Below are 20,404 nucleotides of genomic sequence, written 5' to 3'. Positions count from 1 at the left end.
CTATCAACCGGCAGGATTTTGCTTGTTTCTTTTGGAAGAGCAAATATTACTTAGGACCCCTCCCGTTCATTGTCAGCCTCGGAAGTGCAGAGTAATGAAGTGACTGTGGCTTGGCTAATGTCTTTTCAAAATTAGAGTCCTGCTAGTTAATTACACTCTTCTTTGATTAAACTGCAGGAGAGGCTGTGCGGGAGGCACTCGGCATCCAAGAGGAAACGGGCTGTACCAGAGAAGGCAAGCTCTCAAAACACTAAAGCTGCTCCTGTAGGTGTCGGGGAGGATCTCCACGTATGAGAGGCACACACTTACTGACAGGCCTTTGGTCCCTTGGCTGATGACTCCTCTTGAATATAAACGCATCAATGGGGTGATCCAAAGCCAGACTTTTACCATATATAATGTATTGGAGCCTGAGACACAGGCTCAAATATCTATTGAATAAATCACTCTGTTGACTGAACTGCTTCCCAAATGGGCTGTTCCACAACCTTGGGAGTCCATTTAGGTCAGGATCTCTAAACGTTGCTGCAGTAAGGAAAGGTCTGTGTCTACACCCAGACATATGTGTTGATGCATGTAACGATGAACCCTGTCACTGGGAAGCATGTTGGTGACATATGTATGTCAATGGAGGCAGGCATGTATTTTAGCCTAGAGCATCTGCTTCTGCTTGTCATATGCATCATCTCTACAGTCTCAGATGCTCCGGAATGTCTTAAGGACCTGCCTAAGGATGGTCACATACCTACTAAATTTCAAGGATTCTTGTATAGGGAGACCTCATGTTGTGGTATCTAATTCTGCACTGCTAATCCTGCTTCCTAATGGGTGGCACACTTATTTAGTCACTGAAATAGATTGAGGGCAAGACACCCATTTAATTTACGTGTGCCCTTTTGCCTTACCCCCTCTGCTCTCACTGCCAGAGCCCAAGGCAGCACTGCCCACTGTAAAAAGAAGGAAGTTCAAATAAATTTCACTTTCTGTAAGAACTGACCTTGCCATGATAGTTTGTCATGAGCGGATGTTCCGTTAGATCAGTTATTTTCTGGAAGCGCTTTCCCATTTGAGTCATCTTTTCTGTGCCCGGAGAGCCAGCTTTTTAAAAGGAAATGTGTAGTAAAGATTGTAGTGCCGACAGATTTGGTAGGGCTTAGCACGGGGAGGATGTGTCTTACGGTGGGGCATCCCTGCCTTGTGTCCAGCCCCGTAAATGTGTTGGTTTCTCCTTCAGCACCGAGAAGGCCATTCGGCGGCAAACAATGAAAATTCTGGTCCTACTGGAAAGCCCTAGCTTGAAATTTTACACAGGTGGAATTTACAGAGGCATTTTTACTGAGTCTCTCTCATTCTTCATTTCTTCATATATAAAATGGCAATTATTATAAACACATTTAAAGCAAATTTGAAGAACTTTCAGTTTAAAGGCAATCTAACTCAATTTAGCTAATTTGGAATAAAGCTTAAAAGAATAAGTATTCCTGGCTCATTGAGCATATATAAAGGGTGAAATGACATCTTAGCAATTGCTGTTTGACTTAAGAGTATTAAAAACAAAAGTTCCTGGCATCCACTAACTATTATTAAAGATGCTTTGCTGGACTTATTTTAAATAATTTTCTGTTTAAAAAGGAATTGTAGACTACATTTCACCATTAGTGACCAAAGGTAGTTTGTGTTTTCCTTTATCTCTGCTGTGTTGGTTCAATAATGAAGCAGTTTTCAGATGAGGAAACAAATTCATGTAGCACTTCAGTGCTGAAGGCCACAGAGTCTGTACAGGGTAGAACAAAGATTCAAACCCTTACCTTGTTTGTCTTTAAAACCAAAGTGTTTTCCACCATGCTGTCAAGTTGGGACTTCCCTACATTGAGGGAAGAAAATTAAGTATCGTGATGTGTGTATGCGTGTGGATGTTATATATATGAGCAGGCTCAATAGTCCAGGTGTTTTAGGATAAGGAATTAGAAGGAAGTGCAGAATTTTCCAATACACTTAATTTTTTTAAATCTGCCTTACCTACCTCTTTCAAGGCAGGCATTGGTTAGAACAGAGGGAAGGAAATTTTTAACTAAGTAGATAGAAGTTATGTACGTTGCAGAACAAGAAACAGAGCTAAATTATCACTGAATTTGTATTGGCTGTCAGGAGAACAGGGCTTATGATTTAATTTATAATAATTAAAAATTAGCTTTAGGGAGAAATCTGTTCTAGAAGACAAGGTATTTCTGTATATAATTTCATACATAATTTCTGTTCTCATTTGAATTCCTTTTGAGTCTATTAATAGTGAGGAATTATTGTCAGAATTGTAACATCATTAGTAATTACATATTAAAATGTAACTTCAAGTAATTTTAATGGAAATAAAACATTTTAACATTGTTTAAGGTTTTTAGAAATATTTTGAGGCCTCTATTATAGCGGCATATTTAAAAACTAATCAACTGATAAATTTAGAAACAGCCATATTGATTGCAGCTGCTATTCAGTGCCTTTTTCCTGTGATTAATCAATATTGCAAAGTTGTCTTCATTTCACTAAATATGATTTTTATTCTTCAAATATTCACATGCAAATTGGTGAGTCCTTTGATTGAGCAGACACATTTCCGAATTTTGTTTTCGGGATTGGAAATTCTTAACAGAGTTTCTAATGGGTCCCCACATGGGCTTTGGAATGACAGTATCATACTCCTTCACTGTTGCTGTGACTATCAGCTTCATTCAGCAAAGATAGCCTGTTAGAAGAGAATGACTGAAGTGTGTCTGTGGGTCCAGTCATCGTGGAAACTGAGGAGAATGAAAATGAGGTGAGCAGTCTTGCAAGATCCAGCCACTGTTTGGTGTCAGGGCTGCTCACAGAACCTGTGCCTTGATGAAGGAAACAGTTTCGGGTGGTGGTCCAGTGCCTGTTTGCAAATAATGGCTCTTCCACTTGCTGGCTGGGTGACTTTAGGATACAGCGGTATTATTCACTGCCTGGAATTATGAGGATTAAATGAGCGAATTGGTACAAAGCCCTTAGCATGCTGCCTCGCAAGAGAACCGGCTTGAGAAATCCAGCGGTGATTACTACCATTTGTATTGTTGCCGCCAAGTCCAGTTGTGTCTTGTGTTTTTCCTCCTGCTGTACTGCGCTGCTTGGCCTCTTCTGTAATTAAACTCCTTGCATTGGGTCCAAGATGAAGGCACCCAGTTCTACTCCGTATTTAACAGAACATATTTCTAATAAGGTAAGTGAAGTGAAAGTCAGCCTGTAGAAGAGCCCTTTCCACATCACACATGTCAGAAGTATTTCATTGTTATTAAAGTTTTAACAATCCTGACCAGTGTGTTCTAGGTGAGAGGACTCACATCTATATCTAAGTTTACGGTGACTAAGCACTTTCTGCTCAGCTGAGTAATAAAAAAATAGATAAGTTGAGATCCAGCTGTTTCACAGGGAGGACAGAAAAAGGTGAATGGCAGAAAGAGGTAATTACCAGAGAATTTTATCTGCATGGGCCTGCTGTGTACTCAGAGTCAAAGGGACGGCTGTGGAGGACATGGTGGCAAGCAAAGGATAAAGGAGGGAACCCGCTTCCTAGGGGAGAGAGGGCCTAGCAGATGGTAGGAAGGAGCAGACAGTAGAGGAATTGTGGTGAAGTTGTGTTCTTACAATTCTATTACAGTAACATGTGCTCCAACAGCGAAGCTGTTGAGCAGTTCTCTCATATTTCTGTGTAAAATTAGCAGCTTGTGTGTGCAGGGACCCCTCAGCATAAGGATAGATCCAAGCAGGCACAACAAACCAGTTGTTGCCCTTGAAGAGTTTGGTCTTTAGGAAGACCAGCAGGAAAGAGAACTGCTAAGTTACTGGAGGAAGCCGTTAACCTTGTGAGTAAGGCAGGAGGTGATGTTTGGAACAGGACCTAACTGGGGAGTTTTCCCAGAGAAAGAGGGAAGAACTTTTCAGTAAAACAAAACAAAACAAAACCTAGGCAAGCAATTTAAACTGTAGAAGAGCGTGCAGGCTGGGGGAAAGGGAGACACTGAGTTCAGCAGGTAGAATTCGTGCAGTGTGGGGGGAAAATGACGTGAACTTATCTGGAAACATATGTTGGGGCAATTCATGTTTTTCCACCAATGTATTTGTGAATCACTTTTAATGTGCCATGTTAAGCACTGGGAATATAAAAATCAGAAAGACACTAAGTGTGGTCTTTACCCTCAAAGACCTTCTAATGTAGTATAGGGAAAAAGACAAACATGGGCAAAGAAGTTTTAAAAGTATTTGAGAAAGGTGTTTTAGAGGCAGAAAATAATGCTCAGTCCCACCATGGGCAAGAGGGAGGTCATACCAATCCTGGTGCAGTTTGCAAAGGAGTTCGATTTCATCCAGTTGGCACCAAAGGTGGCAGGTTGGTGTTTAAGCAGAGGTGGTGTGATCAAAGTACCTTTAAAAAAAAACTGTTACTATGAAAATTGTACACTTATACCAGAGGAGACAGAATAGGATAATGAATCCCTCCAGACTCATCACCCACATACTCCTGTATTTATGTCGAGAAGAATGTGAGTGGGTTTTGATGGGGCAGCGTCTAGGCAGGAACCAGACGTGCCATGGCCTCTCATAGCTCAAGAAAGGGCGTTTCAAGACCCTGAGCAGTAAATGTCAAAAGACCAAGGTTCTGCTTTTCTGTTACAGACTCATAAAAAGGCCCAGTAACACTGTCAAGCACCAGCAATTCAGTATCAGTTTGCCTCGTTTTCAGCATAACTTAGAACTTGCACGTAATTTGACTAATAATTTCCCCTTCTGTTCTAGTATCTTTCTGACACCTTACAGACACCCTCTAAATACTCACTTAATTTAGGAGAGGACATGTTCAGAATATTTGTAAAATCTATATACCCATATGTCTCAAGGAGATAGGAAAGATTAACAGGTAATATATATACATAAAGCTTAATTGAGAGGGGAGGGATCAATACTTGTTGACTAGCCCCAAACATTCTGTTCCGTAGTTTGCTAATTAGTGAACACCAAGAACTTTTTGGACTTCGGTAGGCATTTAGAGTTTTAAGGCCTGTCGGAACAGAGGGGCATGATGAGCCAATAGAGGCATCCGATGACTCTGGGGTCTCTGGCAAGTAGGCATTTGTGATGATGACACTGAGACCAGGGGGATCAGAGAAGAGATGAAACCAGGGGGCAGGAGAAGGGATGAGCTTCCCTCCAACCTGTGGGTTGGAGGTAAAGAAAAGCCCAAAGAAGCAAAAGCTGCAAAACTCAGGGTAAGAGAACCAGGAGCTGAAAAATAATCCAGATGATGGGTTGGAACAGAAGAAATGAATAGTAGACATTCTCGCCCTGGGGAAAACCCAGCCAGAATGTTAGCAGTGGATGACATGAAAGAATGTGATAGCTGTACTTGCAGTTGTACTCTTTCTATACCCAAGGTCAGAGGAAGGACAGAACATGGTCATTCATTTATTCACGAAATAAGCATCGATGCCTACAGTGACGTTGCTGTGTGACCAAAGATAAATGATGAGCTCTTGTCCTTAGAAAAATTCTCAGCCTAGTGAGAGACGGTTATAGTGACAGGCACAGGATGCAATGAACATGCAGGTGGGGACTATCTCCTTGAGAGAGGAGGCCAGGCAGGTTACATGGGAGGAGATGGCACCTGAGCTAAATTGTGACCGGTGAATAGGATTAGACTGGCCAAGATGCCTGAGGGAAAGGGTCACTCAGGCAGGACAGAAAGCATGTGCAGAGAAATGTTAGGAGGCCTGGGGAGGACCCCAAATGTAAGCTACATAGGGCAGGGGTCTGCCTTGTCTCTCCTCTTCTCTGTGCCTCATATATATTAGGCACTTTAAAAAGGAGTTCAACATATGAATACACATTTTAATTTATTAATTTCTCAACTATTCAATAAATACATATCCATGTATTAAAGTGGCTACAAAATTAGTAGTTTGATGTGACTGGGCTACAGCATAGAAGCCTGGGAATGGTGAAGGGAGCCTGAGTTAGTGGGTGGGAGTCAGTTGCGATACCGCACAAAGGAATTGGGACTTGCTTTGGGATGAGCTGCAAGATTCCCTGAAGGAGATTTTTAGCAGCTTTTTACAAAATGTTTTTTTTCTATTTGTTTTTTTGTTGTTTCAGCTTTGTTGAGCATAACCGACAAAAAAATTGTAAGATATTGAAAAGTGTACATTGTGGTGATTTGATGTGCAAATACTTTTTGAAAGGTTTCCCTTCTAGTTAATTAACACATCACCTCTCATATTTCCATTTTTACTTTTAGTGACAGCATTTAAATTCTACTCTCTTAGCAGATTTCAGTCTACAACACAGTGTCATCCACTGTAGTCACCATGTGTTACATTAGATCCTCGGACCTCATTTATCTTACATCTGGAAGGTTATATACTTTTACCAACTTCTTCCCTAAAATGTCCCTTGTTTCTGGCAACTACTTTTCTACTCTGTTTCAATGAGTGACTCTTTGTTTTTCAGTTTCCACATATAAGTGATACTATATATAGTATTTGTATTTCTCTGGCTTATTTCACTTAGCATAAGGCCTTCAAGGTCCATCCATGTTGTCCCAAATGACAGGATTTCCTTTTTTTCTCAAGACTGAGTGATACTCCATTGTGCATATGTGTATATATACCGCATCTTTACCTATTTATCTATTGATGGACATTTAGGTTGCTTCCATATCTTGGCTATTGCAAATAATGCTGCAGTAAACATAGGGGTGCATATATCCTTTGAAATAATGTTTTTGTTTTCTTTGGGTAGATACCCAGAAGTGGATATTAACCCTTCATCAGTATATGATTTGCAGATATTTTCTCCTGTTTTGTAGATTGCTTTTCCATTTTGTTGATTCCTTGACTGTGCAGAAGCTTTTTAGTTTGATGCAGTCCCACTTGTTTATTTTTGCTCTTGTTGCCTCTGCCTTTCGTGTCAAATCTAAAAGATCATTGCCAAAACCCACATTGCCTACCTCCTATGTTTTCTTCTAGGAGTTTTATGGTTTCAGGACTTAAGTCTTTAATCCATTCTGAGTTGATTTTTGTGTATGCTGTAAAGCAGTGGGCCAGTTTCATTCTTGTGCATGTGGCTGTCCAGTTTTCCCAAAACCATTTAGTGAAAAGACTATCATTTCCTCACTGTGCATTTTTTTGCTCCTTTGTCATAAATTAATTGACCATATATGCATGGTACACTCTTCTGCTCCATTGACCTATGTTTTTACACCAGTCCCATCTTGTTTTGATTACTATAGCTTTGCAATATAGTTTGAAACCAGGAAGTGATGCCTCCTGCTTTGTTCTTTCTCAGTATGATTTTGGCTATATGATACGTTTTGTGATTCCATACAAATTTTAGGTTTGTTTCTTCTGTTTCTGTGACAAATGTCTTTGGGATTTTAGTTGCTTCATTGAGGTACAATTCACATACTGTACAATTCACCCATTTACAGTGTACAATTCAATAGGTTTTAGTGTATTCACAGAGTTGGACATAATCACCACAATGTTAGGATATTTTTATTACCACCAAAAGAGATCCTACTCCCCTTAGCCTATCCCTCCATCCTTCTATAGTCCCATGTCCTAGGCAACCATTAATCTACTCTTTGTTTCTAGACATTCCTATTCTGGACATTTCATGTAAATGCAGTAATGCAATATATGGCCCTACACCTGTCTTCTTTCACTTAGCATAATGTTCTCAGGGTTCATTCATGCTGTAGCAGGTATCCATATTTCATTTCTTTTACTTCCTAAATCATTGTGTGAATAGGGCACATTTTTCTTATCCATTCATCAGCTGATGGGTATTTGCTGGTTCCCTGAGATGGCTATTATGAATAATACTGCTCTGCGCATTCGTGTACAAGTTTTAGTGTGGATATATGTTTTCATCTCTCTTGGGTGTATACCTAGAGGTAGGCTTGCTGGATCATATGGAAACTGTATGTTTCACCATTTGAGGAACTGCTGGACTCTTTTGCAAAGTGGCTGCACCATTGTACATTCCCACCAGCCATGAATATATGGAAGTCCCATTTCTCTCCACCCTTTCCATACTTGTTACTATCTGTGTTTTGGATTGTAACCAGCCTGGAGATTTTTAAGGAAAGTGAGAAGGTGATCAAGAAGAGAGTTAATTCAGCCCATTAAAGAAAGCCAGTAAGTTTTGAAAGCCTAGACACCTTACCTAAGTATATTTATATTACACTTTATGTAATTTGCAGTGTTATATCCTTGTCCTCATCAGAACAGCCTTGAGGTTGGAATCACGATTGTGCCCATTTTAGAGAAGTGGAACAGAATCAGAGGGTCGTGGTTCTTGCCCGTCACCGCTGATGGTGCTCTGCCTGCTGTGGGCAGCCTCTCTGCTTCCGTCTCCACCCGCCACAGTTGGCTGCCTCAGAGAAGTGAACCTCTAAGAAGAGATTAATTATTGAGGCCAATGAGATTTTGCTTCTTAAAGTGATTAATTAAATGGAAAGGTAATTTTGTTAGAAATATTTGGGGAGAAATGAACTCCCAAAGTAAACTCTCAATTCATTAAAAAGAGAGAGGAAATCGTGAGATGGAGTGTGTGTTTAGTTGGAATTAGGAAGCCTTGGGGACTGCTGATGGCCTCTGCCCTGCTCATGAGTCCTCTTTGTCCTGAATTTCTTCCACTTATAAAATGAATTTACTTCTCTTCCCTGAAGACCTTGCTGAGGTACCTAAAACCCAGATAGGGGTTGGTAAGCTATGGCCCATGAGCCCTCTGCCTGTTTCTGTTGGTTCAGATTGTTGTGGGTTTTTTTTTACAATTTCAAATGGTTAACCAAAATCAAAAGAAGGGAGAATATTTAGTGATACAAGGTACTTAATGTGAAATTCAGATGCCAGTGTTCATAAATTTTTATTGGCATATAGGCACACATGATCATTTACGCACTACCCATGGTGGCTTTTGGACTACAACTGCGAGCTGAATAGTTTCAACAGAGACTTCAAAGTCTAAAATATTTACTCTCTGGCCCTTTCTCAGAAAATGTCTGCTGACCCCTGACTGCATCAAAGTTCTTGTGATGAGAAGATACCTCTCCTAACCACCCTAGCACCATATCTGATCTTAGAATTGAAACTGACCCAGTTGTGTCCATGTCATTCACCTGAACTGCAATTTTGGACTTTTTTTAAAGGCTACTTGACATCCTGGTACATTCAGAGGGGCAGGTTTAAAGTGAAACAACTCATCTGAACTGGATTTGTGGAGTATCTTTGCTCTGCCCACCCCTCACCCTCTGACCTTTATCCAGCTTCAGGCTGGCACATTTTACAAAAGGGATGGATTTCTAATCCCCACCTAAGAGCTAACCATCTTCACTCTGTTATTGTTTCAGCATGAACTTTAAAATAATTGTCTCTGCTATTTTGGCACATGGAGATTTGCCTCCACACTAATTATTTTGCAACCCACAAAAGTAATTATAAAATCAAATAATTATCTTCTAAACAAGCTGTAACCCTGACAGTGGCTCTTGGGGGAAAAAGAAAAAGTCCCCGTCCTTTAATTTTCATATTTAGGCCTGTGACATTTGCTTCCCTTCCCCTGCTTACCTCGTTCTTGCCTTGTGTCGTGTACAAAAGCAATCTGTAGTGAAGCATCATTTTCTCTTGTGAAAAAAGTAGCTCAGCTCCAAGTTTATGAGCAGAAAGATGGGCACAAGCAAGAAAGCGAAGAGCAAATGTCTTTCTTAATTTTAAGATTTTTAATAAATTTTTCATAATTAAGACTTAATTCCTTTAGTAATCAGAAACAAGACTTAACAAGGGAATAGCGGCCTGCCAGACTGAGTTACTGAGGCCTCCAGAGCTGAAGGTGTTCTCAGTACGAGCTGGCACCACGGTTTCCTGGCACAAAGGGAGGAATGAAATCTGCCACACAGTTAGCAACCATCCGTCTCTGGCAGGCTGGGCACACACCAGAATTAGGTTATTTCTTGAGAGTCCTAAAGTCTGTTTATGGGTGAGCATTTGTCTGACATATGCAACAGATACTGTGGGTAACATTTATTTATATGGTTGGAAACTGTTACTTGTCCGATAAGCTGGGCTACTGCACACAATGAAAGAGGGCACAGAAAAGCAGGTCTTGAAGGCAGGGACTATGGTGGATCTGCTACACATTCGAGAATCACTCTCTCCAGATTTCAGTAATGCACTGATTGGTGAGTCCCTTCACCAGCCCACTAAAGAAGTCAACACACCACAGCCAAGAGTTCGTCATTCCCAAAATGGACACACAGTGAACATTTTTGCTTGCCCAAAGTCCTAATGTTTTCCCAATATCCGGGATGAACTGCAGGCTGCAGTTTCCTACTGGCCATAGTTTGAATTATTCATGCATTATTAAGCAACCTGTGGTCAGAACACCACCACACACGGTGCAACTGAATACAAAAGAGGAGATTTAGGTATTGGGAGCTGTTGAAAGAGCCCTGTGCAGTAGAAGCAGCAATGTTGCCTTACTGGACCCCTCGCATCCTTGCCCCAGGTCTCTGAGGTTGAACCAGGAAAGTGAATGTTGATTTCTCAAGGTGATACAGGAGAAGTAGCTTGGAATACCTGGTGAGTGTAATGGTCACTGGGCTGCATACCTAGGTTAATTCTTCGGGCATTTCTGGAAGGCAAGAAAGGGAACACACAGGAAAAGGAAGACCTGTGTTCGTGAGGTAAAAGTAAAGGCAAGAAACATATAACCAAAGAGAAGAGCTATTCTTTAGAAGAAGAAAACTTCCAAGTGTCTTAGAAGATCCCCACAATATTAAGCAGAGGAAAGGGGAATTTCCCCTCCACCCCCCACACTCCAAGACGCAGATTTCTCGAGCTTTTTAGAACCACAGTTTATGAGTTGTTCTCTGCTCTATTCCACTTAGGTGAGATTTACTGTACTGTGGAAAGATTATTGTATTTCTGGAATATAAACATCACCTCAGAACAGGAGATTATACCCCAAATTTCAATTCTGTGAAGATGATGAAACATCTAATAGAGCAGCTGTGCTATAAATGAAGTATATCCAAATAAGTTATAAGTTACTGTGTGTGCATGGACGGTACACCCTCATGTAGAGCTAGTTATCAGAAAATGTATATATTAACTGAAGAATTACATCATAGGCAAATGAGTAGGAATACAACATTTTTTTATTCAAATTATTCCAATGGGGCAATGTTTAATCTCAAGCCAACATTTATAATCACCTCTTTTAAAAAAGCAACTACTTAAAATGAAATTGGATCAGGCATACAGTCCCTTTTGCTCCCTTCTAAACATTGTCGATGGTTCTGAAATTCAGCACTGGATTTCTAAGCAAGTGTTGAAGAGCAAACAGGAATAATATTGAGCATTTAAACCATAAGTATGACAGACGGGTCAGTGTGTGTGACTAGCTCAGAGTATGAAACTCACCATAAATGAAGTGGCACAAATTTACTTTGAAAATATCGTAGCCTAAATTTTCCACCATGATTTTAGAAAGCAAACACAGCTTATTTTTATTGCCAAATCCTAAGAGGACAATTCCTGGCAGTGTTTACCAGAGAGAAGGAATTAGCAGCCTCGAGGGGAGGGTTAGGAAAACAGAGCACCTTCTGGGAATCAGGCCCTCAGTCTCGGTTTCAGGAGCCTTACCACAAACTGGCCTAAGACAAGTCATTGAGTCTCGACCTCTACTTTCCTTCTTGCAAAAGGGGGTGAAGGATAGGACGATCGTGCTTGTTTTCCAGAGGGTCTTGAGAATAGGCATCTGGAGCATTTTCAGAAGTAAACACAGGGGCGCTATGCTTTAATATCCATGGTGCGGGCATGCACATTCCAAAGGAAGGAAGAGAATGAGTTTCTCTTTTCTCCTCATATTCTGCTCTGTGTTCATGGTGAACAGAGGACTGAACAGGCTGTGGACCTGTAGGTCTAGCAAAATCGTAGTCGTTTTATCTCAAGGAGACAGAGCAGAGGGATCCCCTGAGCGAAGTGAACAGATGGCAGAATCATTGCTGCTACACTGCTTCTGGCCGTGAGTGTCCTCACCCCGCTGCCCCCTCAGCAGGGGGGCCGCAGAGCCCTGGCGAACACTGAAGGGCAATCTCCGGAAGGAACTCCTAGAGACCAGAGTACCTTGCTGAGGGCCATTCCTCCCGCGCAGAAGACAAAGGCTGCACACTCTTCAGCAAGGGTGGCTGGGCTGAGGTCCTCTAGGAAGTACAGATCCTCTTCACAATTCACAATCCTATGCTAATCAACAAAATCCATAGATACCACAGAGTTTTAAAAATGAACAAATATATCTATGATTTAGGGATAAAAGATGTTAGAGCAGATTAGAGACTAGTCAGGGAGTGGATGGGGAAATTAGAATACTTTGCATCTTTACTTTGGGTCTCGATTTGCTCCTTCACTTGGCTTCTTTATGATTAATCAGGCTCATGATTTGTTGGGTTCCCCTGAGGCACAAAAGTTTAAATGACCCTCCTTGCACCTAAGAAAATAATTTTTTGCCTGGTGTCTAAATATATTGAAGTCTGTACTGCTCTAGCCAGTCCAAGGTATTCAAGCCAAGAAGGCAGAAAAGAAGTTCTTCCAAGTTTGGAAATAAGGTCTGCCCAAATTCTAGGGTCTGCACCATTCCAACAGAGACCCGAAGAAGCACTGCAGTTTCTGCAAAGGCTCTGATGGTAGGGAGCTTGCTTGTGTCATGCTTCTCTGCCATTTCATGTCCCAAAGCAGCTCTGATTACAAGCGTGAGAAACTTTATCATTCAAGTTCTAAAATTCAGTGTTGAGATTTTTGTCACTCTTAATGAGATGTTTTCAAAAATGCATTCCACATTTTGCTCCATAGGATGATAATAGACAGTGTGGGAAAATTTTCAAGCTCAAACTAATTTGGAAAACGAAGCTAAACAAAGTTCCGTAGATTGTTTTCATCGCTCTCTCTTGGAAATTGTAAGTAATAAACTCTTCTTTCAAATGCAGTCATCTGTGTCTGTCCCTTACTGTACTTAATTAAAACAAATTCCTAAGCCTATATGCTCTTGGTATGCCTGTGTACATTGTGAAACTTCCAAAACAGGGTGTATAGGTGTCTTTACCTAAATTTATTTGGTCACACCCAGTGTTTTTCTGTTTCTGGTGTGGGTCACAAATGACGAATGCCCTAGAGGAAAATTCATGTGCTGTTTCAGAATCCTCCGATAGAAAATAGTGTATTGATTGAATGTTTCTCGCCTGTGAGGGAGAATCACACAGGACAAGGAGGTTTGTTCATGAATTTTTCTTTCCGTCCTAGAGCTACTAGCACTGAACTTTCCATAGTAACTGAGAAGAAATACTGTCATTTTTGTTGAGCATATTTATTCAGTGATTTTTGGTCAAAAGAGCTATGAATGCCAATTAAACTATTATGTTGACTGTTTCTGTTTTTTCCTAGTCAGGCTGTACCGAGAACCATATGGGAGGGCCGGGGCTTCCAGAGACCTGGCGATCTCAGTGTGTGGAACATTTTAAGTCAGTGTCTCTCAACTTCAGGGCTATTGACATTTTGGACTGGATAATTCTTTGTTGTGGGGGAATGTGTTCTGTGCCTGGCAGGATATGTTGCAGTGTTCCTGGCCCTACCCACTAGGTGCTAACAGCATCCACTGTCTTCAGGTGTACTTGGAATTTGTTTTAGTTAAGTACATTGAGGGACACAGAGACAACTGCCTTTGAAAGAAGAGTTTATTGCTTACCATTCCCAAGAGGAGAGGGCACACCTTGCCACATGACCAAGGGCAGAGCATAGCCCAGAGTCTTCATTGTGTTTTTTTATTGGAATACAGTCAGTAGACAATATGATTTCAGATGTGCAACATAGTGACTGGATAACTAACATACATTACTAATTGCTCATCACAGTAAAGTGGAGTTCCCTGTTACCATACCAAGATATTACAGTATTATTGCTTATGTTCTCTGTGTTTTATTTCCATTCCTATGATTATTTTATAATTTGAAGTTTGTACCTCTTTATCCCCTTTGCCTATTTTACCCATCCCCCGCCCCTTGCCTATAGTGACCAACCATCTGTTGTATTTATGGGCCTATTTCTTTGTTGTTGGTTTGTTTGTTTTAGATTACATACTAAGTGAAGTAAGTCAGAGAAAGACAAATACCATATGATTCCACTTACATGTGGAATCTTTATTGTGTTTTCTGAAGGGAAGGAATGGCAGGAGCCAGGGTAGATAAGTTTGAGCAAGTGTGGGATTGGATAGCTTGAATAAATCTGACTAGCTCAGGGCTATAGAGGCGGGCCGTCTCTACTGTCAGGAGCCGGCCCTGGGGTTATTTAGGGCTGAGGAAATACTGGCTTGGTGTGTGAGCCTTAGATAAAGGAGGTGGTTGTGGGGATGGGCTTCAGAGTGACTGGTTTGCATGTGAAAGGCTGAAAGGCGAGCTGGCGGGCAAGTTGTTGAGCCCGTCTGGGAATTAGCCAGTCGTGGGAGGGGTAGGCTCTCAGCTCTAGCACCACAGAGCATCAGCAAATACAAAAAAACATAAAAAGCATGATTAATACAGCCACCTCCCAGTTGTGGCAACGAAAAATGTTGCCACACTGTCAAATGTCCCCTGGGGGGCAAAATTCATCCCTGGGTCAAGAACCACTGATTAAGAGCCCATGTGGGCAGTGCCAGCCCTGAGTGAGTTCACCAAAGACAGAGGTCAGTGTGGACTGAAGTCCCAGGGGAAGGCTTTGTGCGCAGATGCTGATCCAGATTGGCAGAGGTCAGGAAGGAAGAAACCCTAAGGGGGAGGAGTCACGTGAACATGGACAAAGGCATGGCAGGGGTTGCTGGGAACAATAAGTGTTATTGCTTTTAAGATAACAACATTAACATTTCTGATTCACCTACTCTGTGCGAAGCCCCGTGCCAGTGATGAGAATTATGCATCTAATCTTCCCATGAGCCCCTGGACATAGGTACTGTTTATCTTGGCTTGGCAGAAAAGGAAACTGAGCCTCAGGGATTAAGCTACTTGCTGGGTCTCACCAGTGGTATGTGTTGGAAGGGAGGATTTTCAGTCCAGTCTCTTAGTACAAGACTGTGTTAATATGATTAGAAATAATGCCGGATAATGTTAGAGGATGTTAAGTTACAGACCCAAGTGTCTGGGCTTCAGGGATGCGCTACACGGAAGGATGGCAGGTCTGCCAGCAGGAGAGACAGGTGGTGAAGGCTACTTTGGGTAATCTCACAGCATCAGCTCTGTGGCAGGCACTGGGAACTGGCTGCAGGGGGGCTGGGGTGTTGGGGAGCTGTGCAAGATAAAGTAACACAGGTGTGATAAACAGCGCTTGGCCAAGGGTGTTAACAGTAGGACTCAAGCAGAATGGGGCATCAGGGAGATGCTTCACAGGATGCAACAGGAAATAAAGGCAGAAGAAGTGAAGAATACAAGGTTACTCCATTGCATAAAAGACAAAAGCCTAGAAGAATGGTAACACCTGCTCTGTTCCCTGTGTTGCCAATGGGTTTCAGCCCAGGGCAAGTTCGCTACGGATTCAATGTGACCAAAGAAAATGACAGCAAACGTTCTTTGGGGTGAAAGGGTTTATTACCCCGCTTATTCTCCGGTGGTAGGTGGAGCGCTAGCATCTCTGCCTCCGCCCAGAGCATTGCACCGAGCTCTCTATATAACACAATAGCTTATTGCCTAAAGGTGTGGAAGCGGCAGCCTAGCAACAGGCCAGTTACATCATCAGGTAGTTTAAGTTCAGTGAGGATCCTGGCCATAGGAACCCCAACTTCCCCACACTTCACGCCTCCAGGATTCTCACCTTACAATCTACATGCTTTCAATCTTCCTAAATGGTCCCTGTGTGAGAAAGCCAGAGCACTGTAATCAGATTCCACAACAGCAACAGAGGCTAACGACTTAGAGATAATAAGAAAAATTAAGATACAGGTAACAAAAATTAGAATAATCCTCAAGCCAGAGGAGGTTCCTAATAACAAAAATTAGAATAATCCTCAAGCCAGAGGAAGTTCCCAATCCACGAAGATATTAGGGGCGATAAGACATGTTTTAATGACACCAACATAGGCAAATCTTGTCCATCAGGTAGGATGCATGCAAGAGAGTGGTCCTGTGATAGGACTGTAGCAGGAAGGGGGTCCCTTCCAGGTCTAGTATACCATACTTGTACTCCCTTCCCTGTGGGGGTTCCTGAAGGGTCTATATATAGTGCTACTGGAGGTGCATGCACTGGCCACAATGATAAAACAAAACTCCCCAGTAAGATGCTCCTACATTCTGGCCATTCAGGATATACTACCATAACCTTTGGGGGCCACTCTGCTGTTATTCCAGGACTACTACACAGAAGGCCAGTTCCCAGTTCTTGTCCCCAAGGTGTCAAGAGAGCCAGCCATTGGTGCTCCATGTGTCAAAAGGTCCAGGGCCGCATCCACTCAATGGAGTCTCCAGGGTTCAGTGCAGTTGGTGTTGACAGCAAGATATTATTCTGGTGGCCGAACCTCAGCTACAGTGATTCTTCCTTGGTTTGTACTTGTAGTTGTATAGGGGAGGCAGCCATATGTGTTAACATGTCTTTGGGGCTCAGGGCTCCCTTTCGGGGTCTCTTGTTCAAACGCCGTAGCACAGTCCATAAGCAGACTGACCATCCCCGCAGACTACTGGTATCTGACTTTAGTCCAGATTTTAAAAAGCCATTGTGCCTCACTATCATGCCTGCTGCAGTAGGATTGTATGGCACATGAAACTTCCATTTGATTCCCAGCTATTGCACCCATTCTTGCAGTGTATGTCCAGTAAAATGGGTGCCCTGATCATTCTCAATTACCTGTGGTCAGCCATAGTGGCAAAGAGATGCTCCAGGCCTCTTTTAGTCATCTGCTGGTCTGCACAATGGGTAGGAAAAGCGTCCAGAAGTCCAGCACAGTAGCTGTGTCCACAGAAGCCATGGCATACTGATATCCTTCTGACACAGGTAGAGGCCCAGTATAGTCTATCTGCCACCTGACGAGGGGTATAAGCCCCTTAGCTATTGTCCCATGTTGCTGTGGAACTCGGTGTAAGTCCCTTTTGGAGCACACAGCACACGCCTGCCAAACTCTACTAACTTCTTCAAAGGTCAAAGGCAAGCCCCACCAAAAGGCTATAGCCCACATTGTCTTTTGCCCCACATGCAACAAATGTTGATATAACCATTGAGCTACATCAGAGGCAGGCTTTCCTTCTAGCCAAAGTATCTAGGCCAATTTATCTGCCTCACCATTTCCTGGGGATGCCAGTGGCAAATGACCTGTCACATGGTATACTGTAATTATTTTAGTCTGACCACAGGCCCATAAGTCTTGCCACAATTCTTGCCCCAAAGGGGTTGGTGACCAACCAGCCAGTTGGCATGGTACCAGGTTGGTAGCCACAGGGTCATGCCCCAATATACAGCCTAGCTGTCAGTGCAGACAACTATAGGGGAGGGCTCCTGGCTGATCACAAGCCACACAGGCAACAACTCTATTGGCTGCTCTTCCCCTCACCATCTTCTGTCCATATTGTCTCAATCTTGGAATGGAAAGCTGTGGCCCTCCATTTTGGGGGCTACCATGACTGGAGCCATCTGTGTACCATGCATCTTCAGGTATAGGGGCTCTTCCCTCCTGATACAGACACTCTACTACTAATGGTTCAAAAGCAAGTTCTTCCTGCTTTTCACTAGTATACATCGTCAGCCCCAATAAGCGTTGGAGTTCTTCACTCAAGGGGCTACTAGAGAGGGCACTATGCTGCTGTAGGTAAGCACCCCACTTGGCTAGTGTGGGCATTTGTGCCACACCACTCCTTGGCTTTTGGGTCCAGTCTTGTACCCACCCCAAGATGGGATAGGTGGTTATTACCTTTATTGGGGCCATTCCAGTGATGGGTTCTGTAGCCAGCAAGGTATGATACACGGCAGCCAGTTGTTTTTCTATCAAAGTGTATTATACCTCTGCCCCTTTCCAGAGTTGTGACCAGAATCCAATAGGTTGACAAGTTTGTTCAAGCCACTTCCAGAGACCCCAGCTATAACCATCTTCAGTCACATGAACATCCAGCTCACAGGGCCTTGATGGGTCTATCACACTCAAGGCCTGCACAGCCTTGACTGCCCATTTTGCTGTAGTAAAGGCAGATGACATGTCTCATCCCAGTCCCACCTGATGCCCTTTCATTCCAACCAGTATAAGGCCTTCAGAATTTGTGCCAAGTGCAGGATAAACACTCTCCAGTAGCATAGAATACCCCAAAACTCCTGTAGCAATGCTACAGTTGTAAGGGTAGGAAAGGCCTGGACTTTATAACTGCTTCTGGTATAACTTTGATCTTACCTGACCAGATGACCCCCAAGAATTTGACAGACAAACCAGGTCCCTGAACCTTGGTGCTGTTCACAGCCCATCCTTTCTCCTGTAAATGTTGCAGCAGTCTAGGTACTGCACCTTCTAGATCTGAAAGAGAATCAGATGTGAGCATGACATCAATATAATGGTACAGCTGCACTGTTGGCGGTTTCTCCTATGTAGCCAAGTCCTGGGCTACAAATCCATGACAGATGGTGCGGCTGTGGAGGTATCCCTGTGGCAGGATGGTGAAAGTCCATTGCCATCTTTCCCACATGAAAGCAAACTATTCCTGACGTTTCTGTTCCATGTCAATGGAAAAGAAGGCATTAGCAAGATCTACCACATAGTGGTATGTTCCTTGTTCATGGCTGAGGGTATCCATCAGGCCTACAACAGAGGGAACAGCAGCAGGCATAGAGGGTATGACTGTATTCAATTCTCTGTAATCCACAGTCATACGCCAGGAGCCATCTGGCTTTTTTACTAGCCACACTGGGGAATTGAAAGGACTATGGGTGGGCTTTATAATACCCACCTTTTCCAGCTCCTGGAGAGTTTCTCCAATCTCTTTGTGCCCTCCAGGCAGTTTGTATTGTTTGGTATTAGCCACCGAGGCACAAGCAAAGCTATGGTCGGGTGCCTAGCATGACCCCTCAGAACTGCCTTCACCACATGTACTCTCAGTCTGAACTCACCTACAGTGGTCTGCAGCCACAGACCCTGCAGGATGTCAATCCCCAAAATATACTCAGGGATAGGAGGTATATACACAGTATACTCTTTTGAATGTAGATGCCCTATTCTCAAAGGGATTTGGACTTGTTTCACTCTGATAGCCTTACCCCCATATCCATCTATGATAGTGGGGGTCCCAGGGACCTGCTCAGGGTTTCCATGAATCAGTGTACATTCAGCCCCTGTGTCCACCAGAGCCAGGACACGTTGTATGTTCACTGGGGACCAATGGATAGTTATTTCAACATGTGACCTCTGGTCCACCCCTGGTCCCTCAGGGCAGATACCTCTACCTTCCCTTCAGTCACACCATGTTCCCCAATCATCTTCCTGTGTGGGCTCAAGTGAGGTTGGCTTGCTCTCCAGCAGGAAGTCTTGCAAACACACAGGCTGGACTTGTGGCTCTGTCTCTGGCCTCTGCCTCTTTGGTCTTAATGGCTGGAACTGCTGCTCTGGTTTCAGTTGTTGCCATAGCTCTAGTAAGATCCTGTTTGACTTCCCAACTAATTTCCTTCCATCTGTACCCACCCATACTAAATCAGCCCACATCTGGGTTCTCGTAACCTTCATGGGGCCCTGTAAATTCTTCTTGTGAATAGAAAACCTTATTTCTTTCCATGTTCTCATTGCCTCAGTCTCTCCTAAGTCTGCTACTGTATGTGTCACCTCGCTTATGGGCAGCCCTAAGTGAGGGGAAAGAAAGGCCACTAGAGACCCAAAGAGGGATGTGGGAGCCATTTGAAGCAAAATATTTCTCATCCCAGTAGTGAAAATCTCCTTATCTGGGCCATAATTCTCAGGACTATAGATGGCATTTCTTATGCCTAGCTCTCGTGACACCTGTTGGAACTCAGCATATGTCTGCCATCTAACAGGAAAGGATGGCAGATCACCCTGATTGGGCCACACAGCATGAAGTGTATCCATAAGCCAGTCGAGGAGGGAGTGATTCCCTGGGGTCTGATATGCATTTTGTAATCACTGCCTCAAGGTGGGCTGCACTGTCAGGGATGCCAACTTTCCCATCTCTGATCCCAACAGAACAATTCCATCCACCCCTAAGTCCCCCAGACGGAGGAGCCAAGCTGATATTGACACCGAGGGCTTCTGCCTAAACCAGGAGCCCCAATCCACTGGTTCAGCCTGAGTATAGGGGCAGACCATAGAGTGCTTCACGTCCTGGGGAGGGGGATGCTCCTCT

At 43.1% G+C, this 20,404-nt stretch overlaps 1 protein-coding gene across 16 annotated transcripts in view; it reads left to right on the top strand.

The window, feature by feature from the left end:
* The window catches only part of PHACTR1 (phosphatase and actin regulator 1), a 509,978-nt gene that overhangs the window by 263,921 nt on the left and 225,653 nt on the right, over window positions 1–20,404 (top strand). For 6 of the 16 annotated variants that reach the window (XM_073224535.1, XM_073224525.1, XM_073224521.1 and 3 more), the window contains one exon: window positions 178–234. The exons of the other annotated variants lie outside the window; for them this stretch is intronic. Coding sequence is in view for 5 of the 6 variants with exons in the window: in XM_073224525.1 (XP_073080626.1) it covers window positions 178–234 (57 nt within the window). In the remaining variant the exon portion in view is untranslated. The remainder of the gene's footprint in view (window positions 1–177; window positions 235–20,404) is intronic. 16 annotated transcript variants of the gene reach the window in all.

The sequence above is a fragment of the Manis javanica genome, chromosome 16 (assembly GCF_040802235.1).
Source record: "Manis javanica isolate MJ-LG chromosome 16, MJ_LKY, whole genome shotgun sequence".
Lineage (NCBI taxonomy): Eukaryota > Metazoa > Chordata > Mammalia > Pholidota > Manidae > Manis > Manis javanica.
The sequence above is the reverse complement of the archived record's forward strand: the minus strand, read 5'-3'. Positions and strand labels throughout refer to the sequence as shown.